This window comes from Rhinolophus sinicus, chromosome 9, assembly GCF_057876585.1.
Source record: "Rhinolophus sinicus isolate RSI-liver-muscle chromosome 9, RSI-T2T, whole genome shotgun sequence".
Classification (NCBI taxonomy): Eukaryota; Metazoa; Chordata; class Mammalia; order Chiroptera; family Rhinolophidae; genus Rhinolophus; species Rhinolophus sinicus.
Window position 1 is genome coordinate 36,226,061 of NC_142509.1, and position 27,045 is coordinate 36,253,105.

Sequence of the window (27,045 nt, forward strand, 5' to 3'; positions counted from 1 at the left end):
GGTGCTGTGAGGTTGAGCCAAGCTCACACCCAGGAAGGGGCCAGAAGGGGCCAGCACAGCGTAAGGCCCCTGTGTCTTGGTGCTGCTGTGAGTGCAGCTGCGATGTGTACTGGGAAGGAGCGCCCCTCCTCCCCACAGGCCAGGCCGGGCCTCCACCCCTCCCCACGGCTCTGATTGCTGGTGCAGTAACGAGACCCAGAAGGAAGTCTTCTTGCTTCTTTAATTCGTGACAGACAGTTACACTGTATACAGAGCACACTCAGGCCTGATGGTGCGGGGACAGCAATGGTGGGTGGGGCAAGTCAGGACGTGGCTCACACATGGCCCAGACAGACAGACAGGAGGGGGCCGAGACGTGAAGACGGACGTGGCGGGTGGATGGGCGGCTCAGCCCGGGCTGGGCAGGGGCTAGGGTCTCTGCTGAATCCCTCTTTAGAAATCAAAGAGAAGGCAGGTGGTCGGATCTGGGGGTGGCGGGCAGAGGCTGAGTCCTGGGGCTTGGGGGTGGGAGTTGGACTAAGGCTTCTATTCTAACAGGCCTGGGTGGGGGTGGCAGTCGGCAAGGCCTGCCTCACCCTTTGGTAATGACTGGTCAGGCCTGAGCCATGCAGCTCAGCACCCAACTCTGTAAACATTTTTGGTATTTTTAAAGGACTCTGCCCTCCCTCTCTTAGTTTCCGAAACACTGGTGCTTCCTCAAGAGGAGACTGTTCCAAAGGAATGAAGGGCAGCAGGAAGCAGACCTGGGGGATGTCCACAGGGAGGGTGGGCTGCCCATCTCACCATCGATGGCTAATGGCTCCTGGGAGAGGCCCAGGGCACTATTGCTGTTGTCCTTGGCATGGCTGGCGGCTGGGCAGGAAGGTGGGGAGCGTGGAGCTGTGGGGGCGCCGTGCGCCAGGAGAAGCCGAGCCCACTGCCGCGTGGCTTCCGGGCCAGGAGGCCTCCCAGCCTTTATTGCAGGCAGGCCCGAGACTTCCAGGTGCTTCTCCAGATGGCTAGTCATCCAGGCGGTAGGCAAGATGGGGTGAGATGGGACCAACAGAGAAGGAGGCACTGGCCACAGGGGCCCCTCAGCGGGGCTGTGATTGTCGGCCGAGCGATTTCCCGCTGGGGAGCAGAGGGGGGTCAGATATTGCACTTTTACTGCAACAGTTACATTAAAACTTGGTCCATAAAATAATTGTTGCTTTATACATAACGCCTGAAACAACAAAAAGCTACATCTTAAATAGGAATAAACCCTGAAGGTCCCATCCCTTCAGACGTTTTTCTCTGCACAAAATAAATAGCTTTCGTTCTGTAAAGACCCACTTTGGCAGAACATTTACACGACCCTTCGGCTGTACATATCTACACACGGGAAGAGGTTAACATCCACCAGTGAGCCTGCCCAGCCCAGCCTGTGCGGCCGAGGCCCTATCCAGGTTGGCAGCAGCTTGGACGTGGAGCCTGGTCACTCGACAGCTGTCCGAGGCCAGGCAGGCCCCCGGCCTTGAAGAAGGTGGAGGAGAGGATGAGGGGCTGCCTGGAGCCAAGTGCCACAGCTGAGATCAAGGTCGGTTCTGGGGCGGGAGGGCTGACGCCCAGACCCAGCGTGCAGGACAGCGTGGTCCTTACCAGGTAGGAAGTGAAGCCAGGGCTGCCTGCCTTTAAGCTAACGCCGCGAGTTGTGGCTTCTTAGATTCGGCATCGGAACGGAACTGGCATTTAAAAAACCTAAGTGTGTGCCCTACCCACCCCAGAGTAGAAATTCAGTGGAATTAACGGGTAAGGTGAGGCAGGGAGCCCACACCCCAGTGTGTGGGCAGGGCCAGGGCACCAGGACCCAGAACCAGGCTGGACTCCGTCACAGTGCTGGGTGTTTTCATGTGGAGGGGCTGCACTTAGTACTGAAAGAGTTAAGAAAAGGAAGCAGCCAAGGATTGCTCATTTAGAAAAACCTCATAGAAATCAGATCAGAGTAGAAAGGTGTAGAAACGCAGGATGGCCCGAGGCGTGGGGCCTTGACTGACGGCAGGCGAGGAGGAGGAGGCAACCAGGCCTGGCCAGGCCCCCCAGGCCAAGACAGGGCTTTGTGGGAGCCTGCTCGGGCCTTCACCGGCCTCACCGCCTGGGATGTGCCCACAGCCTCATTGGGCTCCAGGTTGGGCAGATGGGCAGGGGTGCAGGGCTGCCATGGCACTGGTGGGCCAGGTGGAGCTGCAGAAATTAAGCTATGGCCTTTCCTGCTTGCACAAGGATTTGCCACTTTGGAGCCTTCTGCGTGGCAATCGATCCAGCAAAAGTTGACTTTTCATGCATGTCAACGAGTCTGTAGTCACAGGAGATGGTAATGGGTCTCCACTCTCAAAATCAGTGCAAAACCAGTGAGGTTGAAGAGTTGAGTAACTCGAGTTAACAAGAAGCTGCTACCAGGTGGGAGGGAACCTGGGGGAGGGGCGAGCTACTGGCTGGGAGATGGCATGTTGGGCCCAGGCCTGGTGTCGGGATGCTGCAAGCTCAACACGCGGCAATTGTCCAGGAATACCCTCCAGGCCAGGCTATGCGGTCCCCATCCTGGGGCTGGTCATCTGTCAGCTTCCATGACAGGCGGGAACCTCTCAGATCCTAGGACATGATGCAGGGCTGGGAGGGCTGTGTGTGGCACAGCCGGTGTCCTCCACTGGGTCCTGGGACAGCTCGTCTCCAGCCGATGGCGTGTGCCCAGGCCAGGCCCCCTGGCGGGCTGGCCACCTGGCCTAGCACCATGGAGACCACAGCGCCTCACTAAGGGTGCCCTACTTGGGGCCCGGGGCTGCCCCTGACTCGAGCCGGCCAGCCATGGTGCGGCCCCAGCAGCCGGCCGCCATGCTCATGCTGCGTTGGCCCCGCTGCTCGCCGTCAGGCTGGCTCTGCGTCCGCTCGTGCCGGAGGCTGGGCCCGCTGGGCTGGGCCGAGATGGTGCGGAGCAGGTGGTTCCGGGAGCGCAGGAAGTCGCCCTGGCTGGGCAGGCCGAAGCTGCCTTTGCGCAGTGCCATGCGGGTGGCCGTGTTGCGGGCCGGCCGTGCCCGGTGGTTGTACTTGAGCTGGGCCAGGTGCGCCGCGTAGCCGTCTGTGATGAACTGCAGGGGAGGGGCAGTGAGGGGCGCAGCTGTCACAGGGCCCAGCTCACCCCCCACCCGTGCCGCCCACCGCGATCTGCCCACCCACCTGGCACTGCTGCTGCAGCTTCTTGGTGGGCCGGCCCACAATGTAGATCTGCAGGGGGGACAGGCTGATGGCGCTGTATACCGCCACGTCCTTGGTGGAGCCGTAGGCCGCGTGCACACGCAGGTGCAGCTGTGGGCGAGAGCGGCATGGGCATGGGCACAGCACGGCCCTGCCACCCGGTCCGCACCCTGGCCCTCCCACTGGGACCCACCTCGGAGATGAGCAGCTTCAGGAAGTTGGCCTTCTGGCGCAGTGGGTCGTGCACCAGGCCGTCGCAGAAGGACACCACGCCGTGGGGGAAGTTGTGCTGGGCCAGCCACGCCACCACCCGCTGCTTCTGCATATCGGGCCGGCCCGTCACGTAGATGATGAGGTAGCCCAGGTCCTGCCAGTGCCTGGGAGCGAGGGGCAGGCCTGGGTCCCACGGCCACCCCGTCCCTCTGCCCGGGCCACCCCGTCTCCTTGCCCACCCAGCTGCCATGTGACCACTGAAGTGTGTATTTCTGATCAGACTCCAACAGTAATAGTAGCAACGATAACAACGGCCCCTATGTGGTGTCCACGGCCTAAGTCACAGTCCCATAGACACGCTCGGCAGCAGGTGTGACTGTCTTGTGAGGACCCCACTTCCCAGTTGAGGGGATGGAGGCATCAACATCAAGGGGTTAAGTGAAGGTCACACAACTAGTAAGCGGTGGTGCCAGCTTCTCAAGCCCCAAGGTCCCTGCCATGTGTCCCCTGCTCTGGCACCCCAGGGCCTCCCCACCTGGCCTCCAGGAGCCTCTGGCCTCCAGGCCCGCCCACTGCGCCCTCGGGGCCACTCACCGCACCACGTCCACGGCCCCGGCCCGCACTTTGGGGTCGCTGCCCATGATGGACACACTGGCAGCAAAGGAGCCATCGATACTGAAGACCACGAACTCTGTGCCCTTGGGCAGCACGGTGATGTAGCTGTCTGCAAACGTGTGGTCTCCCCTGGGGGGACAGCTCATCAGGACCCACCAGAGCCCCTCCCACCTGCCCAGAGGAGTCCGCAGAGGCACATACCTGACCACCATCTTGACGGGGTAGACGCCCACCCCCAGGCGGTGAGTTTCAGGGATGGTGTAGGAGACACGCCCGCTGCTGTTGGTCACCAGTGTGTCCAGGTACAGCCACTCGCCCGAGGGCGGCTGCGTCATGATATGTACATCCACCTGGGAGCCCGCACAGGCTGGTCACAGGAGGGCCAGGTCCCTGGCCCCCTCCCACAGCCCAACCAGAGGGCCGTGAGGCCAGGGCTCCTGTCACGTCCCCGTGTCCTTACCTTCTCCCCCGTCAGTGTGACCATGTCCAGGGGCCCGTACATGAACCGGCCCGCCAAAACCTGTGGGCCATCCTCATTGGCGAGTGCATCGTTGATCCGGTGATTGGCGGTCACGTTCTGGGAAGAGGAGAAGTGAGGCTGGGTCAGGGTGGAGGACGGAGGGGCGGCTGGGGTCTCCTGGACTCAGCTCAAGCCTCGCATGGGCCTGTGCAGTGAGCATGAACTACGGCCAGTTCCATCTTGGCCACTGAGCCACGGGCCTTGGCGAACTTAGGAAGCCTGGCTGCACTTCCCTGTCTGTAGTTGGGGTAATAACTCCAGGCTCACAGACTGAGAGTTAAATAAGACAACATGCTTCCTGCGACTCAGTTTCCTCATCTGTAAGATGGGTCATCTTGTAAGCATTCAATGGGATAACAGACATGGGCCTGGACACACAGAGGATCCCTCACCCGCAGCTTCACGTGGGTTCTCTTGCGCTGCCACTTCTCTCTCGGCTTTGAGGGGGTAAACACTGAGACCTCCTTGCCGTCCAGCTCCAAGATGCTGGAATTGTCGTGTCTCATGACCTGGGGGGAGGGCAGAAGCAGGCCATTGGGCAGGCTCAAGCCTCCCTCCTTTCCTGGGAGGGAGAGGCCAGCAGCCCTCTCCGGAGGAGCTGGAACTAGGAAGCTGTGACGGTTTAGGGGGCACTCTTCAACCTTCTGCAGTTCACCCTCTGGGCCCCCCAAATCCACATCTGTCCCCTGACTGCAAATACATCCACCCCATCTCTACTTCCCCAAGGGTTCCTCCATCCTGCTTGCTCTGGTCCAACTGGATCTCATTTATGGATCCACTGTCCTCATCTCTGGAATGAGGCTGTGTCAGCAGTGGAGTCACTCGGGACCTTCCTGTGAGGCGTGGGTGTACCTGGCAGGGGGACCCTGGGTACCTGTCTCAGCAGGAAGGAGACCACATCCGTTGACTCCCAGTAGCTGGCGTGGAAGAGGTGAGGCAGGGCCACCGTGGGGAAAGCTGTCAGGGCGTCCGGGCAGTACAGGGCGTAGTCAATGCGCTTCTGGCCCCACCACTTTGCAGCAACTGCCGGGAAAAGGGGCTGTGACTGGGCCGGGACCCCAGCAGGTCACCTGGCCCCTCAGGCCTGGCTCAGCCCAAAGACGAGACCCTCCTCCGACCAGGAAAAAGGGCAGCAGTGGAAGCGAGTGTCCTCCCCGGCTGGGCGACAGAAGGGAGCAGGAGGAGGGCCAGGAGGCCAGGATGGGGGTGAGCAGCCAGACTCCCAGGACAGGCCCTCAGCGAGATGTGAAGTCAGATGGGGAGAAGACAAGCGGGTTTGGAGGCAGGACTCGCTGTCCCTGGTCCTGTGACTGATTGCATACCCTGGGTCCCCTCATGCCCTCACCGGGCCCCTCCTGGCCCCTCACGGTGGTGAAAGGCTTCACGGGGGTGGAGTTACAATTCCTGAACCCCAAGGCAAGGCCTGCTGTCCCCCTCAGCACCTGGGAGCCCGGTGAGTTCAGACAGGCTGAGTGTGAATCTCGGCTCCCACTCGGGCGGGGCTGAGTGATGAGGCTTGTAAAGTGTCTCCCCAGTGGCCACACAGATGCTCAGAAAATGGTGCCTCCTGCCCTCGGCTGGCAGCCTGCCTGACCCACGACCCTTGGCCCCCTGCCCCCAAACCCCAGCCAACTCCAGCCATTCCTGCCTCCTCCCTGGATGTCTGAGTGCTCCCAGCCCAGCTTCTAGCTCCCGGTTAGGCCTCAGCGTGGCCAGCGAGCAGGACCTGGAGGTGAGACATGCCTGGAAACGGTGAGTGACCCCAGTGAGAGGAGGAGGTGAGTGTGGGTAGAGGGCACGTGATGCCCGGTACCTTCTCTGATGTTCAAGTCGGGGAGGCAGGGGGCCCTCTCCAGACTGGGGTTCGCCCGCCTGGCCTGCGGGCGGGAGCCCGAGGTAGTGGGGGGTGGGGAGGGCAGGGCGAGCAGGGATAGGCGCCTGACGCTGGGGGTGTAGCTGAGTGGCGCTGAGGTCTCTGAGAATCAAGAACAACGGGAAAGGCCTCAGCCATGCTGGGGCCACCACAGGCCGGGAAGGAAGCTGGGAAGAGAGCCAGGCGCCCACTGCCCTCCTCACAGGAGCACAGGAGGGTACCACACCGGCCTCAACCCCGGTACTGCCCGTTCTGACAGGCAGCCTGAGAACCGGTCATGTGGGCAGGGGCAGCAGGCTGGGTGGGGGGAATGAGAAGGGGTGACCCGGACTACACCCAGCAGCAGAGAACCATCTGAGATGGGCAGAAGTCACGGAGTGAAGGCAGCCATGGGTCTTCTGACCCCTGGGGTGGCAGGAGAGGCGAGTGGCCACAGTGAGACCACCCCTCTGGCTGGTCCAGCTCCCTTACTTGTTCAGAAACAGTGCCCCTCAGGGAGCACCCTGCGCCCCCACCCCACCCCCAGGGCTAGGACCCTGCCATGCAGGCAGGCCTATCATCTCCCAGCTTTCTGGGACCATGCCTCCAACCTTGTACCAGCTGAACTTGGCCCCAGAGGGCCAGCCCTTCCAATACTCCTTCCCTCCAGAGTCCCCTGTGGGCCTGTGGGACCGATCACTCTCCGTTGGGGCATGCTGGGCACTGCAGGCTGTGGGGCAGCATCTCTGGTCTCTGCCTACCAGATGGCAGTAGCGCCCCCTCCCCAGTTGTGTCCAGACATTGCCAACTGTCCCCTGCTATGACAGAAGGGCACCACTGCACTCACTTTGGGCAATGCTTGATGCCGTGTAGCTCTCGGCCATGCCCGACACCTGGCTGGCGATGCTGATCTCGCTGGCTCGGCGGAAGCCTCGGGTGGTGGGGGCCGCGCCGGGTGAGGAGGGGGCCGCGTGCTCTTGGAAGACGGTGCTGTGGGTCTGGAGTGCATCTGCTGCAGGTGGGCAGGGATCAGAGACCCAGGGGTAAGAGAGGCCCTGTTCAACTTGGGCCGCCAGCCCCTGAGTAGGGGGAGGGAGGGCCCAGGGTGGTGGCTGTGCCAGGCCAGGCTGACACCTCCAGCAGCAGACGAGCATGGCATCTGAGCAGAGTTGGCAGTGAGGATGTGCCCAATTGTGCTAGGACCAGCCTGCGGAACACAGAGCTAAGGCAGGGGAGAAGGGAGGCGGGGCAGGGGTGGACAGAGGACTGACACAGACACACTGGGCAGGAGGCAATGCAACCAGGCCACACCCTCCCCCACCCCGGCCACCCGTTACCCTACAACACTGCTCCCGTCTAGCAGCCTTCTTGGTCTCCAGGGCTCATGGCAGCCGCGTTTGAGGGGTGCCAACAACAGGAGCCCGGGCAGCTTCTCAGGATGCCCTACACTGAGGCTTCACACTTGTCCCCCCTACATGGACCACACTGACAAAGGCAGGTGCTGAGGGCTTGAGCCAGGGTCCCCAGGGCCTGGGCTGAGGAGAGGGCGAAGCGGAAGAGGAGGGCTCGGCTAGAGGACAACATCTAGAGGGGGTGCAAGGGTGACTGGACCTCCTCGGGGAGGAAAGGAATGGGACCCTGAGAATCCAAGCCCTTGCCAGGACTGAAGGCTTCTCCTGGGGAAGCAGGTGAGTCCTGGAGGCTCAAGGCCTCACCCCATCTCCTGGCTGCTCCCGCCACCCTCACTAAGGGGACAGAGCTCTTGGACTGGCACCTGTGCTAGGTGACCCTGGACAGCTGCTCCCCTCTCTGGGATCCTGGGTCCCCTTTGCTTTGGGGCCCCTCCTGGCTCTGCCCTAGTGTGCAGAGAGGGGCACCAGGACCTGTTCCTCAGGACCTGTCCTGCTGGGTCCCTTCCTCGTCACCTCGTCACACTCCAGGTGGCCAAGGAGAGCATAGGGGCGGGGTCCCTGAGGAGCAGCAGTTAGCCAGCGAAGCAGACGCCACCACGAGCAGGGGGTTTACACACACTCAGCACAGCCTGGGCTTGGGTGGGGACCGTCTTGCCAGGTGAGCGCGGGAACTGGGATACTGGTTTCCAGGAAGCCATCCCCGGGCGGGAGAGGGGCCAGGGGGCCGCCCTCCAGGACCAGCTCGGGGTTTCTCTGCACGGTCTCGACTGGAGGCAGACGGGGAGAGAACAGAGAGGACAAGAACAGACACTCCCGTGGGCCATCTGGACAGGCTGCGACACAGGACACGTGGGGCTCCTCAAGGACCAGGATGTGACAAGACACTGGGACACACGCTGGGGTGGGTGGGACGGGGCTGTTCCCAGGGTGGGCTGAGAGGGGATATCCAGAAGCCTCCACACTCGTCCTGCCCAGACCCACTCTGTGGCCCCCCCATCCTGTGACCCCGTATCTGGGCTGGGTGCTGGGGACCCATCACAGGCCCCCTCGGGTCTTCAGCTGTGCCAGGGCAGGCATTGGGGAGGGTAGCCTGGTCCCCGTCTGCCCCCTGGCACTGGGGTGAGGCCATGGATCAGCGGGGCCTCAGGTGTTCAGTACAGGTTGCCCCCCCCCCTCACCCCCCCCTCACCCCCCCCCCCGCACAGGAGGCCCACCCCCGCCTGGAGCCCCCAGGAGCGGCGCTGACTCCCATCCTCCCCCAGGGCCGGGCAGCCCACGGGGCCCTCACCCAGCAGCGTGGAGCAGCCGTCCCCCAGCGGGTAGCGCTGGTAGCGGGGGATGCTGAAGGGCGGCAGGGTGTGAAATCGCCGCTCCAGCAGCGGCTCTAGGCGCGAGGCCGAAGGGTCCGCGGGGTGGAACAGGTTGTAGACTTGCTGGCAGGCAGGCCGCAGCTGGAAAACTGAGGGGGGGACCAGGTGGGAATCGCAGAGGCTGCGGTTAGCTCCGCCCTAAGAAGGCGGGGCCTAGAGCGGGGCGGGGTGGGGCTGCGCAAAACCGAAAACCCGAAAGTGTGTCTCTATCCATTTGGGATCTCTTTGGGCCATTGTCACTTTATTAACCCAATTTTTCTAATTGAAAAAGTTATAATGATTGTGGTAAAATATTTAGGTACAAAAGTATACGATAAAAGACAATGGAAGGATGCCTCTACCCCTGAGCCCCGCGGCTGCAGCGACACGTGCATCTTTAGGAAGCACCCACCTACGGGGATGCGAAACGTCTGCGAGGCTGTCAGAACCACTTCACATGAAAGTGACAATGTAAGTACAAGTATCCTCCGATTTTCGAAAGTTTGCATTTTGTCACTTTGCTTTTAGCAAAGACCTGTATTATTAGTACAGATACTCCCGACTTACCCTGAGGTCAGGTGCCCATAAACCCACCTGAAGTTGAAAATAATCGTTAAGTCAAAATGCACTTGATACACTAACCTACCGAACCTCCCGGCTTGGCCTCGCCCACCTTACACGTGCTCAGGACGCTTACATGGGCCTACAGTTGGGCAAAACCATCCAACACAAAGCCTGTTTTATGAAGCCCAGCATCACGAGAGAGGCCTGTACTGTATACCGCTGGCTAGTCCGGGCAAAGACCAAAATTCACAGTACTGTTTCTCCTGAATGCGTCTCGCTTTTGCACCATCGTCAAACTGAAAAATCGTGTGTCAAACCACCGTAAGTCAGGGACCTGTTTTCACTCACCAAAGGAAATCCAAAGAACACTTTCGCTTTTAAGAAAAAAGAAAGTGGCGTTTGTTTCGCGCGAGCTGTTGCAGAGGCAGCGCGCACCTGAGCGACCCCACTACCGAGTGGCCCCACCGAGAGGCCCCGCCCAGCACCTTCCCGGAACTACACGCAGCATCTCCGCATCCAGCCACAGGAGCGCTGAACTGTGTCAGCATCTGTGCTTTATCTCCACTCATTCTGTGAAGCTATTAGCAAGGTGTGTCCTGAGGTATCAGAAAAGCCTCACAGACCTTATAAGGATGTTACACTTATCGTAAAACAGCGTAATTAAGCAGATATGGTAGGTCATTTTGGGGTCTGGGAACACAAAAAATTTTCCATATAAATTAATGGTAACTGAGTCTTTGATTTATGCCATTTCAGCTTAGGAACGATTTCATAGGAACACTCTACTTTTGGATAGTGGGGGGAACCTGTATAAACTATCAGTAGTATGTATCTCACTTTTAAAATGCATCCAAGGAGGAACATATGCTATACTTTTTGAACTTTGTGGGGTTTTTTTTCCATTTAACACAAAAAAATGTTGGAATCTTTCCTATCCACACGCGTAGTTCCTCCCCATTCTTTGTAACATAACCCCACTGTCCCCACGACTTTGTGCACATATATGTAAGCCACTGCTTATTTGCTCTTGGACAAGTGTCCACACCTCTCTCAGCCTCAGTTTCCCCCTCTGCAACCTTGGGACACAACCTGGGCCCTGCAGGGTTCCCTGGGCTGATCCTGGGGATAACCAAGCAGGGACCACTGCTCTGACAGGCTCCTCAGTCCCTGAGTCATGTCCCCCTGTGTAGACTGGACCAGCAAGGCTGTGGCACGTCTAGGGCTGGGAGGCCACCACACCTGCTCGGCTTTGGGGATGTCAGGCTTCAAATTTCTTCCTTTTGGAAAGACCTTGGGCTTGGGAGACTGAGTCTATCCCCATCTGACCCTGGAAGGGTCCCTTTCCTATCTGGACTTCAGCTCTTAGGGGTGCCTTAAAGATGAAATGAAACAGCAGGTATTGGGGGCCAGAGACTAAGCTGCTGAAGCAGGAGCATGGGAGAGGGATGGGCCCTTAGTCGGGAGGACAGAAAAGAGGCTGACACAGGAAGGGACCTGGGACTCTGCCATGGCCTCATGGCAGGGGTCCACTGAGACCCTCTGCCCTGCTCATGTACCACCTGCCCCACCCTGCCCCTGCAGGGCTCTCACCATCCAGGGTGGGGATGACAGTCTTTCTCAAGGCCAGGACCAGCCCCAGTGGACACCCAAAGAGGAAGAGGTCGGTGATCTCAAAGTCGAACTTGCCCAGGGCCCCTGGGCCGTCCAGCATGGTGGAGCTGCTTGAGCGGCGGGAACTGGGTTCATTCCTCATCACGCCTGCGTGGAGGCTACAGACGGGAGGACACACCAGGTCACACCACGGCCCTTCTCAGGGATGGCCTAGCCTCAGCCTCTTGAAGAAGGCTCCCCAGGGGTCATCAGGCCCAAACGAGGCTGGACCCCTGTGCTGTCTTTCAGATGCAGCTGCCTAGGGCCTGCTGGGACACGTCTGGCAACAGCAGGTCCCAGACTCTCAAGGGACAGCCCTGATGGGGACCATGCTGCCCCTGGTCAGTACTGCCCCCCACCCCACTCCCGACAATCTGTTCCCTCTGGCTCAAGATAGCCCTCAGCATGTACAAGACCACAGCCTCATCCTACAGGACACTTTGTCCTGGCTGCAGAGCTGTGGGCCCAGTAGAGACATCCCAGAGCCAGGGCAGGGGGCTCTCACACTGGCTGTCGGCCTGACAGTCCCCGGCTGATGGCTGTCCCCCTCTGAGTCCCCATCCTTCCCTGGGTTGGGCCTCATGGTCTCCCCCCAGGTCCCCACGGCACCCCCACCTGGATAGGAAGGCCTGGTGCTGCTGAATGGTGTCGAGCTCATAGGTGGACGAGTCGCTCCTCTTGCGGGGCAGCTGCCTCTTGGGGTCCTCGGTGCCACTGCTTCGAGGGATGTCGACATTGCTGCGGCTGAGGTGCCGACTGCTCTCCAGGCTACCGCCGCCGCCACCGCCACCACCACCGCCGCCGCCACCGCCGCTGCCACTGCCACCGCCACTGCCGCTGCTGCCGTGTGCCGCATTCACCAGGACGCCCGGGGACAGCAGCTCAGTGTCCTGCAACAGCCCCATGCAGGCTCATTGCCGGTGGCCGCTGGCCTGGCCCTCTCTTCAGTGTCTTTCCTCCTGACCACCGTCCGGCCTGCCCCTCAACCGAGCCAGAGGAGGGAAAACCCTGTCACCCCCCCACCCGTGTTCCCACTGTCCCCCCAGCCCACTGGCCAGGCTCTGCTGCCTTCATTCCTGGCCTGGTCTGGCCACCTGGACCCTGGGGATCTCCCTCTGACCTCGTCCCCGCCCAGGCCATAGGATGTCTGCGGCACAGGGACCTCAGGTCCTGCCACACCTCCCAGACCCCATTCCCCACAGTGCAAGCCCTGCTTCGTCACTGGCTGCAGCTGCTCACTGTCCCACGCACCCACCTCATCCCTCTGGGCACCTGCACTGGCAGCCTCTGCTCTTCCATCACTTTTACTGAGGCGGGGGGGGTGTCTTTGGAGCCAAAGGGAGAGACAGTCCCCATCCTGGAGGGGGTCCTGCTCTGGGGGCCGGGGGAAGCTGGTACCTGCACGCTGGCCACGCTGCCCCTGCGGCTGCTGCTCTGACTTTCGGACACTGGCTGGTGGCTGTAGCATAAGGCATCAAATGCCAGGATGCCCCCGACACAGTCTCCGATCAGGCAGACCTGGAGGGGAACAGGCCGTGGGTCTGAGTGCTGGCCCTGCTTGCAGGGCACGGGCTGGGAGAGCCATCACTCCCTGCCCCAGCTGGGCTGGAGGTCCAGGCCGGCCCACCCTGCAGGGCTTCTGTCTTCCCTTCCCCCGCCGCGCGACTCACCTGCCCATTGAAGGTCACGCCCTCCTGGGACTTGATGAAGTCCCCATAAGCGAGGTTGGCCCGCTGGATCACCGTGGCAACTGCCTCCTGGTACTGGGGCGAGGAGGTGGCCAGCAGAGGCAGGGCAGCCAAGGGGATGTGGTCCTGGCTGTTGGACAGACAGCCTTCGTCGTGGCTGTAAGGGCTGAGGCTGGGGGAGGGGGCCCAGTCAGAAGAGAGCAGGTGGTCTCAGGTTAGCCCAAGGGACCCGGCTCCCCTGTCCCGAGGAGCAGCAGGCTAGGAGCCACCTGCCAGCCTAAGCGCCTCAGCTATGACTCGGCAAACCTGGTGGGGACACTTCCAGGCCAGGCCCTGGGCAGGCTCGGGAGCAGGGCCAGGGAGTAAGGCCCCGTATCTCACAGGCAGGTCAGCACCCCCGCATCACAGGTGGGGAAACTGAGACTCAGTCTTGGGTCTTGGCCCTCCTGACTCTGCCCAGCCATCTGCACAGGTTTTGCCACCTCTGGGCAGAACGGGCTGGCTGGCAGGCAGGTCTGGGTGTCTGGACGGGTGTCTGACACGGGGGTCGCCTAGCCCTCAGGGAAGGTGGGGCGGGCGGCCGCAGACCAGCGCACTCACTTGGAGACCAGGGCGAAGGCATCAGAGCAGACGGGTGGGCAGGGCACCAGGCGGATGGCAAGGCGGCCGAGGGCACTGGGGTAGTGCACGCGCATGACGGTGTCGAACACGGTGGCGATGGTGTTGGCGTCACCCTGTTTGGAGCTGGGGTCCCCGGCACCCGTGTCCAGGATGGTGCCTCCGTGTAGCACCAGCAGCAGCACGTGGATCTTGGAGGGTGGGGCGGCCAGCGGGGGGCTGACCTCGTCCTGCGCAGGGGGGATGGGGTGGGGGGAGGGCGGGCATCAACTCCCCTGAACTCAGTTCCTGGCCGAGGCCCCTGCCACCCTGGGGGGAGGCCTGTCAAGGCCCACTCGCTCCCTCTGAGAACCCCTCCACCAGTTTCTCAGCCTCGTGTCAGCTGCCTCACCCCTTCCCCTGGGGAGGCCAAGCTGGTCCTTTTCCTGCTTCCGCATGCAGCCCTGCTGGCGTCTGCCAGTCTGACCAGGGTACAGGCCACACGGGAGGGGGGGGGGTGTATTTCCCTGAGAGCACACTGCACTTGCTGTTGGGGGGCCCAGAAAGGGGCTACTGGGGCTTCTGGCCTTGGGGAGGCAGAAGCTCAGCCCTTTCTGGGCCTCTGGGACTGCCTGCCCGCTGTGTGTCTGTGTGTCCGTTCAGGTTTGGGTCTGTCCCAGCTTGAGCAGGCAGGGCCACAGCCAGCTCAAAGTTACAGGTTCACTTAAGAGGGACGGGCCACTCCGCCAGCAGCTCTGAGCTCTCCCTCCATCTATAGAGCCCCCACCCCTGCCCCCTGCTCCCAGGTCCTCAGGCCATGCCATTCCTGGACTCTCAATAAGACCAAGGTCCCAAGGGCAGAGAGGTCCCAGCAGGAGCAGAGCCCCCCCAGCCTTTTAAAGCTGGGAGGGCAATGCAGCTATGTCCACCTGAATCCCCCTAATTTGTGAGGGATAATGACCCCACCTCCAGCTGTCAGGCCTGCTTGTAAAGCCAAAGTGAGACCTGAGACTTGCACACATTCGCACTTGGAACTGTTCCATTTAGAGGTGAGGTGGCCCAGAGAGGCCAGGGACTTATCACAGCGCATTAGTGCCAAGCTGGATTGAAACCCAGAGCTCCTGCCACCAGCTCCGTGCTCTCCTGCTAACCCAGGCTGTGGCCCCATCCCCCGGGGCCTCTCCCTCTGTTCATCTTCTGGTGTGCAACTTGGGGAGGCCAGGGCCCCAGAGGGGCCCCTAGTGTGCACTTGCTGTGCCCATATTATGTCAGGAGGCGTGGGGGGTAGGAAAGGGCTGAATGAAGAGAGGGGCCTGTCCCCAAGGAACCAGGGAGACATACCAAGGGGCTGAAGCCATTTTGAGGGCCCATGTGGGGGCAGCTGGCCCGGAACTGGACCACCAGATGGCAGCAGGTGGGGCAGCAGCAGGTCTCAAGTGTCAACACAGAGCCTGGGAGAGGGGCGGGCAGTGTGGGCACTGGACCAGGGGCTGGTGAGGCTGCCAGGAATGGGCCGGGTGCCACTGACCAGTAGAGGGCTTTGGAAAAGTGAGGTGGGAGGAAGGCTGCTGGGCTGTACCCGGCCGCCTCGTCCCCGGGAGGGGACTGGTCATTGGCCAGTGCTAGGCCGTGGGGCCTGGGAACGACACCCAGCAGAGCTTCGGGAGTGACACCTGTCCCCAGGCCACCAAACAGGAATGAACTCACAGGCCAGGGCAGGTCGGGGCCACCAGTCACCCAGACCACAGGCCAGGATGGAACCTCCACGTGGCCCCAATTGGGCCAGGCTGGGGGCTCACAGAAGAAACGTCTTACAGCGGCCTCCCGGGGGGCAGAGTCCAGTGGCACTTAGTCACCGGCTGGGCAGACTAGGCAGTGGGGCACTGAGGGAATCCTGCCTGTGCCCATCTGCTGGGACTGTTCAGAGACCCCCAGAGGCCAGTCGGAGACACAACTTCACGCATTTAGCCTGCTTTCTACGGGGCACCCCCTGTAGGAACCCAGGGGGAACACAGCCCATAGGAGGTGGGGCGACGGGGCCCTAGGAAGCCAGGGGGTCCCGTCAGTGTCTCCATAAAGCTGACCCCCCCTTCCACAAGGCCAGGAGAGAAGGTTCCAGTTTGGGGGCTTTTGCGAGCAAAAGGAATCTGACTTTGGATGGCGGTGCCCAGAGCTGGGGCTGGGTCAGAATGCACATCCCTCAGCAGATCTAGAGCCCAGGCCCCTTCTGCCCCTCCAGGGGCCCTCAGAGCTGTGTGCCACACAAGTGGGGAGGGGCCCGTCTGCTCTATTGCCTTTAACCAGCAATTGGATCTCAATGTCCTGGTCCCAGTTCCCTCAGACCTCAAAGCAGGAAACCCCAAAAGGGGGAGGGCAGTATGGAAGCTTTTCCTCCCCACCCCACCCAGTCAAACTCCGCAGGGCTCCCGAGTCCCGAGGGGCCTAGTCCACCTTGGGCAGCTTGAGGCCAGAGCCATGCAGTGACCACAGCGTGTGATAGCCCCGCTGAGCCCTGGCTCCTGCCCTCATAGCAAACAGCTCTGACCGCCCACAGGTGGAGGAGGAGAAGGGGTGTGAACTCTGTGCAAAGAACCCCCAAAGCAGACACAGGCGCTCTGCCAAGACAGCTTTATTGGGCACTGAGAGCTCCGCCTGTCCCCAGTGGGGTGGCGGTTGCCAGCCACATCACTTCCGCCTAGATGGCTTTTGCTTCCTCCCCTTCCAGCTTTTTTTCTTCAGGGATTGCAGGAAGGCTAGGCCCAGGATGAAGATCTTATGTTTGTTCTGGAATTTACAAATTTCTTATTTGACTTTCCAGGGATGGACCTGGGTTAGGTCCTTCTTTGGGGGCCATCTGCAGTCCCCACTGGTTCTCAGGGACATCAAGGGAGGTGGGCCCCGGCCTCTCTCCCATGGGGCCCAGGCCAGGGCGGACAGGAGGCTGTGGGTAGCCCCCCTGGCACTGGTCCTCTGCACCCTGTCCCCTCCCCTGGCAGCCCTGGGGACCAGCAGCCACACAGCCCCAGACCTCTGCCCCCCGGACACCCACCTCGATAATGTTCAGCTGCTCCACACTGGAGGCCACCCTGAACTCGGGGCTGCTCTGGCGGTACAGACTGTCTGTAACAGAAGCAGCGGGTGCTGTGAGCAGAGGAGCAGCTGGGCAGCCCAGGCCCACCAGACAGGTGCTGTGACCATGACAAGGGCCCAGGGTGTCCCCCAGCCCACCCCCCCTCCACGCCCTGCACTGTGCAGGAGCTGGGTCAGAGAGGAGAGGCTTGGCCCCGGGCCCTGTAGCCCCCCAAGCCAGTTACCCTGCGTGTCCTCTGGCTCAGGGCTTTCGATTTTGTCCATGAGGTCATTGGAGTTCCACTTGGTGATATCCTTGGGGAACATTTCCTCAGAATCAGACAGGTCCTCTGGGGAGGAGAGACAGGGGCCTCAGCACAATGCTTGAGGGCAGGGACTGGGGGTGGGAGGGCAATAAGAGGTCTGCTCTCGGAAGTGGGGGGCTAGGAATGACGGCTCTGGGGGCTCCCGTACTTCTGTGGCTAATGTGCCCCTCTGTGCTTAGTTCTGCTCTCTTTCTTCCTTAAGTGGACAGACACATGGACAGACACATGGCCGCACACATGGCAGGACAGACACTGCCTGACCTTTTTTTAAAAAAATTGTGGTAACATCCACACAATGTAAGATTCACCATTTAAACCATTTTAAAGTAACATTTAGTACATTCACAAAGCTGTGCAACCATCACCTCTGTCTAGTTCCAGAATATTTCCATCACCTTAAAAGGAAACCCCAAACTCATTAGGCAGTCACTCCCCATTTCCCCTCCCCCAGCCCTTGGCACCCACCAATCTACTTCCTAGCTCTGTGGATTTGCCTCTTTGGGACATTTCCTAGAAATGGGATCATATACTAGAAGTCCTTTTGTTTCTGGCTTCTTTCACTCAGCATCACGTTTCTGAGGTTCATTCACATTGTAGTATTTTATGTCGAATCCTAGTCCATTGCATGGACGGACCACATTTTGCTTCCCCTCTTGTCAGCTGTGCTCCTGACCATTTTCAATGTCCACAAAACTAACGGCTTAGTGATAAGCGCTGCTGTAAGCAACTCCATCCATGACCCGTTTCTGCTTTTCTGCAAAATGTGATCCATGACCACTGGGTTGAGGCAGCTGTCTGGGCTCTGCATTTGCTGGTCCCTCCTCTCCCCACATGATGGGTCATTGGGCCAGTTTCCCCAGGACACTGCTGCTCGGGCATCCCCTGGTTTTGCTGTCTCTCCTCTTTTCTGGCTTTTTCTAAAGTTTCTACATTAGATGGGTATTTTCCTCATGTCAGGGGCACAAAGCCAGGAGGGGCCCAGCTTCTTGGCCTGACTGTGGGTGTACTGGGGGGTGCGATGCCCAAAACACTCTTCCCCACCCTCAGGGAGGCCCCAGGTACAGAGGCCAGCTTAGGAACCACATGTCACCTGTTCCAGGTTCCCGCCGCAAGGCCAAAACAGGCACTTCCCTTTGCCTGGACACTGACTCCCACGTTCTTTCCCTCAAGGGTGGCCAGTTAACTAAGATGCCATAATTAGGTGGCTTCTCTGCTAGCTCCAAGCCATGGTGGAGGGAGAGGGGTCTGGCCCTGCCTCTGCCTGCTGTGTGCCTATAGGCAAGTCCTAGTCCCTTTCTGAGCCTGTGTCCTGCCTTGTAAACTGCAAACTGGAAACCCATCTCCCAGACCTGTCTGCAGGCCCCTCCTACTTCCTCCAGAGGCGTGCCCAAGGTATGAAACAAGCCAGTGTTCTGTACTGTCTCCCAGCACAGGCGGCTGGCTGTGGGCTCAGTGCTTATGTCGGGGTCGGTGGGAAAATGGGCACTTCACATACTTCCTGCTTGTTTGCATTTTCTAAAATTTCTACATTAGATGTGTGTTAATTTAACCAAGAAAAAAAATAAGGTAATTACAAAACAATTGGAAAACGATAAGAAGTTATGCTTTTACAAAGCTTCTTATGGAAACAAATTCACATACAGAAAAAAGGCCTCCGTAGATTGAAAAGCCATTTCTGGGGGGTTCAAGAGAACAGTCCCTACCTGCGAGGGCCAGTGCACATACTGATGTCTGGTTGGGGTGAACCTGAGACCCCAGACTGCTGGTGACATCACTCGACTCTTCCCTGTCCCCCATACTGTGCCGTTTACTCAGGACTTTCCATAGGTAACTGCCACTTCAATCCGCACCCCCGCACATACCCCAGAGTGCTCCCCGAGCCTGCCTACCGTGAGCATCGAAGAACTCGTCATCTGAGCTCTCGTCTGAGTCCCGGGCAATACTCTGCATCCTCCATTCTGAGATGCTGTGGCGGGAAGGGCTGGCTGGAAGGCAAAACCCCAGACTGACCCAGCAGGACGGGGCTGAGGGGCAGAGGGCAGGCAGGGGTGAGACGCTGGAGGAAGGGCCAGGAGGGCAGGCAGGGGTGAGACGCTGGAGGAAGGGCCAGGAGGGCTTGGGAGAGAATGAAGTGGTAAAACGAGGGGCGGAGTGGCCCCTGGCTCATCTCAGTGGAAGCTCCTGGAACTTTCACATGGGCCCCTCCCAGCCCGCCTGGCACACAGCAGAGGTGTCCGGGAGGACATGGTGCTGGGAGGGTACCGGGTGTAAGGCCGGGCCATGCAGTCACACAGGCCATCATCCGCTCCTGTGCCTCTGCCCTGGGCCTGCCCGGGAGTGAGCTCTTTGAACTCTCCTGTGGCAGAGCCGACAGGGGAACACAGGGCAGGGGAGGGAGGTGAGTGAGATAAAAGGTATCCACGCATATATTTGCACAGACCCCTTCAGCACAGAGACAGACAAGCCTGGCGTGGGAAAAGCTGGATGTGCAGCGGGGGCTCCTGGCTTTATAGGAGTAGCCCTGTTTTTTCACAAAGGCCATGGCACATTCGCAAAAGTTCCCCCCTAGAAAGGCCTTTCTCAGGATCTGAAGCGTTTCAGGCCCCTCGGAGCAGAGACCCCTTCCTCCTGCAACCCTGGCTGCTGCCACACGGCCAGCCTACCTGCCTTACCTGGGCTGTGGAGGTGAGCCTGGGGGACCTGCTGTGGGGGGGACGCCCCAGGCTTCTCCTACAAGCAGGAGATCAGTCCCAACTCCCTGCAGCTGTGGCCCACAAGGTCTGAAAGCAGGAGCCTGTTCCTGGCGCTGGAATTACCTGGAAGTGGCACAGGGGCTGCCTCGGGAGGGGCTGAGAGCTGTCACTGGGGTGGACAAGCAGAGGACGGGGACACTCACCTCCCCGCTTGGACGACCGAGATGATTTGGAGGACGTGGACCACTGCTTCTTCAGGCAGCGGCCGGCCAGGGGCTCGCTGCTGCTGCCGGGCTGCGGGGGCTCCCCGGGGGCCTGGTCCTGGCCGCCTTCGCCCTTGGCCAGCTGGGCGGCCTCGTCGTCCTCGTTGAACTGGGCCATCTTACGGGACAGCATGAGCTGTGCCTCCTTCTCCAGCTCCCGGATGTTTTCCATGCTCAGCCCGTACCACTCGTCCTGCCAGCACCAGGCCTGCCGGTGTGCCCTCACCATCACCTTCCGCAGGCCTGCGCCCCGGGGGCGAGGGGGGGAGCGGAGAAGAGAGGCGACATTAGTCCGGTCCCACAGGCCCCTGGGGCCAGGCCTGGGACCAGGAGGTGCCCCGAGGTTGCAGGTCAGGCTCTGACGCACACTCACTGTGTAGCCTCCAGAAAATCATTGCCCCACCTGAGAATGAGAGGTCTGCCTCACAGATGGCCTCACACGTTCACAGGGGCTCTACCACTGGAATAGAGGGGCCTCCCAAGGCAATGTGTCTGCTCAGAAGCCACACTGAATTTGGGGGGTCCTGCCCTAGGGGGCACGCTGCAGGAGGAGAACTTCTGTCTCAGTGTCTAGCACACTTTTCCTGTCGAATTTCCCATGGGAAATCAAGTTCAAGTCCAAAGCAGCTTGGTCCTTCTTTTTAAAATAGAATATAAATATATATAAAATAAGATAGCTTTCAGGGTAGAAAGAATAAAAGAACTATAGCGACAAAAAGAGGATAGGGGCTGCCTTGGGCTGGGGTGGGAGTAAGGGTGACTGTGAACAGGAACAAAAGACTCTGAGGTGATGGAATGTTCTAGAACTGTGTACACGACTCTGGGAATATACTAAAACTTACAGAACTGTCCTCTTAAATGCCCGGTGAAGTGGATGGCATGTAAAATTAGGCCTTAATAAAGCTGGTTAAGAAACCACTAAGCAGAAATAAGGCATCGACATCCCCACCACCCAGCAGGGAGCAGGGAGCAGGCACGGAGCTCGGAGCTCGGGACGGCCTCTCGGATTCATCTTCCTCCCCCCGCCCCAAGAGAGTCCATTTTGAATTTTGTGTCTATCACTGATTTTTCTTTCTGCTTTTAACACACAGGTGTGTTTTGCTACCCAATATGTTGGGTTGATTTGCATGTTGCTGGCATTCCTCTGTGTCTGTCGCACTGCGTGTATTTTTCTGCCACTTGCTGCTTTTTGCGGGGGGTGTGTTTGGGGTTTGCGGCTGTTTGGTATCTAGTTATTTGGTTGAAACGCCACATTTAAATTTATTCCTTTTCCTGCCAATGGGCCTTTGGCTCACTTTCACTGTTTGTTTGTCCGTTTGCTTTGACAAAGCTGTTGCTGTGAGTTTCGCCAGGGGACAGGCTTGGGAGGGATGTCACTTTGTCTCAGGAAACACATCTTACACTTCCCTAAAGAAAGGCCACTGAGCCTCCCCAGCTGTCCTTTCTAACTCTCTCATTCCTAAGGGCCCGCCTGGGGAGACCCTCTCAGCCCTGCTCCTGGGCGGGCGCCCTCCTTCAGCCGGGACTGTCCACGCCCCACCAAGCTCCGGGCTGCGGCGGCAGGCATGCCACACTGGGGTCAGGCAGCACCCATGCTGAGCAGACCGTCCAATGAGAGGCGCCTGCCTGCTGGGACATCTGGGTTCAGACCCAGCACTGGGCCTCAGTTTCCTCCACAAACAAGGTTGACAGTGGCCACCCTCATGGGTCATTGTGAGCTGACAATGACATGTGTGAAGCACACTATCAACAGCGTGGCTCTGTTCACGTCTAAACTAAGTCTCTTTGCTCTTGGAGTCAAAAGGTGATGCCCAGGTGCCACTCCTGGATCACCAGCCTTGGGCTGGGACGGGCGCTTGGCACTGAGCTCACGCCATGACCTGGGGGACAGGTAGACAGCTGAGGGCTGTACGGGAGCAGGAGTCCGGTCAGCACGAACTGGGCCAGGTCATCTGTTGGTCCACCTGTTCCCTGGGCGCCTGCTCCAGGCCAGGCTGGCGAGGTACAGAGACACCAAGATGACCAAGAGCTGTGCCCCTGGTACCTCCAGCCCAACGGGGGAGGCAGAGCTGGGGCAGGGCCTCTGGTGCTGAGAGGTCCTGATGAGTAGCAGAGAGGCTGTCCCCTGGGACTGTTCCCCTACAGGGAGTGGCACTACATGTCACAAACACAAACTGGTCACGAGCATGTGTGGGGCAGGGTCCTGGGTTTCCCTGGGGACGACACACACTGTCTGCCATCTGGAGGGGCCTGACAGGTGTTTACAGGTGGTCGAGACAAACCAGGTGGGAAGCTGCACGTGGGCTTTGGAATCCGCTTTTGGGAGTAAGACAGAAGGCAGAACTGACCGGCACAGAGTGGCGGGCAGGCGGGGACGCAGGCGCTCACCTGTGTCGTGGATGAACCTCTCAATCTTGGACTGCATGCCCCAGTAGCGGAACTCCACCTTGCACAGCTTGTAGGCGCACATGATGGGGCAGACCTGCCGCTTGTACTCCTCGATCCAGTTTTCAGACAGTGGCCCCCTCTGCGTCTTGATGGAGTGGAAGAGCTTGGGGTCCTCTTCCGTCCTGTACTCGTTGGGGGGCACGGGGTCCTTGACAATATCGATGAAGTCTGCAGGGAGAGCCTGCGAGTGGCCACTTCTGCCCCAACCTCCCTCCCACCCCTCCCTGTCCGTCTCCTCCCCATGTCCCTGCCACCGCCAAATCCTTACGGGGCCCTAGGCCGCGAAGTGGCAGGGCCTGACATGGGGATGGGCTCTGGGCCACTCTGACCTCAAGCTCTCCTGACTGCAAGGCCTGTGTCTTTCCTCATTGCCCTTTCAAATCAGTTCAGCAAACCCCATGTTTCCATTCTACCACTTTCCAGAGCAGATGAAGGGCTGATGAAGCATGGGGGGTGTGGGAGGGGGTGGGGGATGAGAGGAGAGGCCGGGAAAAGCTTCCCAGAAAAGGTGGCATTTCAGCTACACGAGTAGAACTGGGAGGCCGAGACTGTCCCAGAAGCATTGATTTTTGACCGAGAGGTAAGGGATTGGGGGAGCCACCAGGCTGTCCACGCGGTGGGAAGCAGATGGGGATATGGCTGCATACGTCGGCCATTTCTCACCAGGCTAAGTGCCCGGATGGTGCCGAAGGGGAAGTGGCACTGTATCCGGTCTTAAGTCAGGCTGGCCTGTAGGAAACCCCTCCTAGACGGAAGGGAGGAGACCGGAAGGGCCGTCTGAAGGGACTGGCAGGAGCAGGGGCCCAGGACGGGCCTGACAGCAAGTAGCACACACCATGGGGCTGGGGGCTGGGAGCACCCAGGGGAAGAGTGGACAAGAGGAATGGCAGCCACTGGGAAGGACATGAGCCACGCCACCCCGTGTCACTTTCCTCCTCCCCCCAAGTCAGAACCACCTGTTGTGCTGTCTCCTGAGGCCCATGCATTAGCAGGGCTGGGACACACGTGCTGAGAAGGAACCCAGGACACAGTGCACGGCTCTGAGCCCTTCTTTTGGATGTGTGGGATGATGGCACTTGGGGGTCTCTGCCCCAGCCAGCCCTGGCTGCCTCATCTCCCCGGCTTGCTGTAACCAGGTCTGGGCTACGGTTTGCAGACACAGGTATTGGCTCCACCAAGACCAGTGAGGGGTCAGGGGCGGCCCAAGGGCAGTGGCATTCAGGGAGGGATGAAGGTCCTTCCAGAAGCAGACCACACACCTCGCCTGCTCAGGCAGAAAGGCCACCAAGGAGAGGGCTGGGATTGGGGACCCTGGCAGGAGGCCTCCGGAGGGAGCCCTCGGAGCTCAGGCCGGGGCTGATGCTGGCCAGATAAGAGCTGCCAGAGGACCTGCGTCATGCCGGGTCCTTCCTTCCTGTTCCGGCTGGAATGTGCTGTCCCGCCCCCCGCAACTCATATGTTGGAGTTCTGACCTCTAGTACCTCAGAACAAGACCTTATTTGGAGATGGGGCCTGTAAAGAAGTAATCAAATTAAAATGAGGTCATTAGGGTGACCCTCATCCAACATGACTGGTGTGTGCTTATAAAGAGGACGTGTGGACACAGACACGCACACTGGGGGAGCGCCATGTGGAGATAAAAGCAGAGATTGGGGGCATGTGTTCACAAACCAAAGAACCCCAAAGACTGTCAGCAGCCACGAGAAGCCAGGGGCGGGGCCTGGAGCAGATTCTCCCCCAGAAGGAGGCGGCCCTGCTGACACCTTGATCTCCCACTTCCGGCCGCCAGAACTGTGTGAATAAACTTCTATGTTTAAGCCCCACAGTCTGTGGTACTTTGTTCTGGCAGCGCTGGCAAACTAACAGCTCCCAGATGCCAATGGGGCTGAAAAACTCTGGCAGGAGGGAGGGGGTTGGGGGGTCTTAGGGAAAAGCCTTTCACTCCCATCAGAGGCTGGGCGTTCGCTCCTGGGGCGCCAGCAGCCACCTCTCCATTGCCAGCCGTGCACCTGCCCGAAACACCTCACGTGACTCGCTCCTTTGGGCCTGGGACCCGGAGCTGCAGACCGGTGGCTGCTGGAGCTGCGTCTGATGCACAGATGTGTTTTGTTTGGCCAGCGTAGGTTTCTTTACAAAGATTTTTAATGAGTTGTCAACATTTAGGAATTGGGAGATTTTACATGAAAATTCTGATTTCTGGCCTCTCTGAAAAAAGCAGATTTAACAAATGGGGCCATTTCCTGCATGGCATAGTCAGCTGGAGGGGAGTGGAGTAGAGGCCACCTGTCATTAAGGGGACACAGGCCCCAGCCAGGCCCACTGCACTCATGCATGGCTGTCAGGCTGAGATGGCCCCTGAACATATACATGTGTACCTCTGGGGATCGGGGCACTCCGAAAGGACAGAGGGAAGGGTCTCAGGGTGGGAAAGGCACTTCGCCTCAGTGTGTATGTCAGGAAAATGGGGTCAAGAAGACCTATCCTGCTTCCCCTGGCACCCCCTGAGGCTTGCTCACCCCTCTGACTGCCTCGCCCAGGACAGGAGCGGGTCTGGTACCTGCCAGGCCAGGAGACGAGGGGCAGCAGCGAGGGGCGCATGGACAGGGAAACCCACAACACGGCCCTGCAGGGTCCTGCCCTTCCCAGGGCAGGGGTGTCACAGTGGACAGTTACCGATCGCCAGCTGGTTCCTTTCCACCGGAGACAGACTGAACACGTTGGGGTTTTCTCCAGCATCAGTTTTATAAAAGGTTTCGATGTCAATGGAGAATTTCTCCACAAAAGGGCAGGTGAACCTGTGGGGGAAGGAAGCGTCTCTCAGCACCGGCATTGGAGGGGGTGGGCGTGGGGCATGCTGGGCCAGGGCCTGCCGGACGCCCCTGGGCAGCAGAGAAGGGCCCCACGTGGGGCCCAGGTGGGAGGAGGAGGAGGCTGGAGTGGTGGCTGAGACTCATCTGTCCCGTCCGCCTCCTGGACCTTCACCTTGTCCCAAGAACAGCCCAGCCCAGGCTTGGAGGAGGGAGGGATGGGTTCGGGGGAAGGAGACGTTGCAGGAAGCTGCCGGAAGCCCTGTGTCCATCGTCCATGTATGTAAGGCATGGTGTGGACACAAGCACAGCTATGGCGGCCTACTGCTAAGCAGGCTGAACGTGGGCAAGCACTCGTGTGACATGCCACCCCCTGACCCCTGGCCCCCAAGGAATCAGGACTGGCAACAAGGGAACGGCCCTTCGGCCCCTCTCTCCTGGCTGGAGATGAGCCCAGCAGACGTAAGTGGTGCTGGAAGAACAACCTCCGTGGAAGGTCTAGGCCCTCACCACGTGTGGAGAAGGACGCCCTAGGGGACTCGTGGGGACCCCACCTGTACAGCAAGGGGGCGGCCAGCTGGGCGCAGCCCCCAGCTGTTCTAACCCAGGTGTGCTCGGCTGCATTGGGTGGGGTGGGGGCACAGAGTGAAGAAGCCCCTACCGAGGGGATGCTCAGTATGGGTGTCATAAAACATCCTCGGAGCGGAAAGCCTCAGGGTCGGACAGGATCTGGGCCGTCTGGTCTACTGTCCTTCGTGCCTCCTCCCAGCCAGCTGACTGTCCTCCTTTCTCAGGCGAACATCAAAGTGGGTTTGCATTCCCTGAGCTTCCCAGATGGCAAGGGGGTCTCAGAAGGCCCTCACTGGACTCACACCTTCCCGGTCCCCTCCCCTGGGCAGGCTGGAAGGTATCCATGTGTGCATGCTTCTTCTTCCTGCCTGTTCCCTGAGGGGAGCCCCGGGGAATCTTCAGGGTGCCCCCACCTGGAACGGAGGCTCAGCCCCCCAGAAGCCTGGGCTCCTTGAGGGGCAGGGGCTGAGCCCACATGGAGGGCTGCCCCTGGGCTCTATGCTGCAGGGTGCTTCCTACAGGCTCACCTGGTCCGTGTGTAGGGGTAGGCATTCCAGGACTCCTCCACCACTCGCAGGGCCGCCTTGGGCAGGATGGAGCGGAACCAGCTGGGGATGTGCATACCCACGTGATACACCTTGTGTGTGTACTGCCCGGAGCCGCCGGGGCCGTCCGTGTACGGCCGGTTCTCCAGGATCTCCACGCCGCTGCCTTCACCGTACGTCTCATTGCGGCTCTTCTTCTGTGGAAACAAAAGCACCCATAAGGTATGGGGCCAGAGCACTGCAAACAGGAAGGGGCTCAGCACTGGGCCCCTGGGTGCTGAAGGGGCCAACCAGCCTGGCTCCTCTTCACTTCAGGACCCCCAAATCCAGACCCAGGCTCCACACACCCTAGCAATTTTGAAGGAGACTGAACAGGCCACAGTTCCTGCCGAACCTCAGCATGGCTCGTGCAAACTCTTCCATTCTGACTCCTGCCTGTCCCAGGATTGAAAGTGTTCCCAAAGTCAGGAACAAGATGAAGATGTCCGCTTTCTCACCTCTATGCAACATTGTACTGGAGGTCCCAGCCAGATAAATTAGGCAAGAAAAAGAAATCATTAGAGGCATCCAAACTAGAAAGGAAAAATTTAAACGATCTCAATGACATAATCGCATATACAGAAAAACCTCAAGAATCCCCCTAAAAACCTGTTA

General features: G+C 59.7%; 1 protein-coding gene across 11 annotated transcripts in view; it reads right to left on the bottom strand.

Annotated features, from left to right (window-relative positions):
- Positions 1 to 202: 202 nt before the first annotated feature.
- Positions 203 to 27,045, bottom strand: part of PITPNM2 (phosphatidylinositol transfer protein membrane associated 2) — a 126,876-nt gene continuing 100,033 nt past the window's right edge. For 5 of the 11 annotated variants that reach the window (XM_074321080.2, XM_074321075.2, XM_074321077.2 and 2 more), the window contains exons 3-26: positions 26,374 to 26,588; positions 25,143 to 25,264; positions 22,410 to 22,637; positions 19,962 to 20,264; positions 18,955 to 19,050; positions 16,985 to 17,089; positions 16,720 to 16,790; positions 13,674 to 13,921; positions 13,056 to 13,245; positions 12,784 to 12,903; positions 12,001 to 12,275; positions 11,326 to 11,504; positions 9,111 to 9,281; positions 8,440 to 8,589; positions 7,258 to 7,422; positions 6,372 to 6,533; positions 5,433 to 5,581; positions 4,951 to 5,067; positions 4,499 to 4,615; positions 4,240 to 4,388; positions 4,018 to 4,167; positions 3,404 to 3,587; positions 3,193 to 3,321; positions 203 to 3,104 (exon numbers count right to left, since the gene is read on the bottom strand). In XM_074321080.2, coding sequence (XP_074177181.2) covers positions 2,781 to 3,104; positions 3,193 to 3,321; positions 3,404 to 3,587; positions 4,018 to 4,167; positions 4,240 to 4,388; positions 4,499 to 4,615; positions 4,951 to 5,067; positions 5,433 to 5,581; positions 6,372 to 6,533; positions 7,258 to 7,422; positions 8,440 to 8,589; positions 9,111 to 9,281; positions 11,326 to 11,504; positions 12,001 to 12,275; positions 12,784 to 12,903; positions 13,056 to 13,245; positions 13,674 to 13,921; positions 16,720 to 16,790; positions 16,985 to 17,089; positions 18,955 to 19,050; positions 19,962 to 20,264; positions 22,410 to 22,637; positions 25,143 to 25,264; positions 26,374 to 26,588 — 4,119 coding nt within the window. In that variant the 3' untranslated portion in view covers positions 203 to 2,780. Of the gene's footprint in view, positions 3,105 to 3,192; positions 3,322 to 3,403; positions 3,588 to 4,017; positions 4,168 to 4,239; positions 4,389 to 4,498; positions 4,616 to 4,950; positions 5,068 to 5,432; positions 5,582 to 6,371; positions 6,534 to 7,257; positions 7,423 to 8,439; positions 8,590 to 9,110; positions 9,282 to 11,325; positions 11,505 to 12,000; positions 12,276 to 12,783; positions 12,904 to 13,055; positions 13,246 to 13,673; positions 13,922 to 16,283; positions 16,455 to 16,719; positions 16,791 to 16,984; positions 17,090 to 18,954; positions 19,051 to 19,961; positions 20,265 to 22,409; positions 22,638 to 25,142; positions 25,265 to 26,373; positions 26,589 to 27,045 lie in introns of those variants that run through there. The other 6 variants (XM_074321083.2, XM_074321085.2, XM_074321081.2 and 3 more) reach the window with 5 other exon arrangements.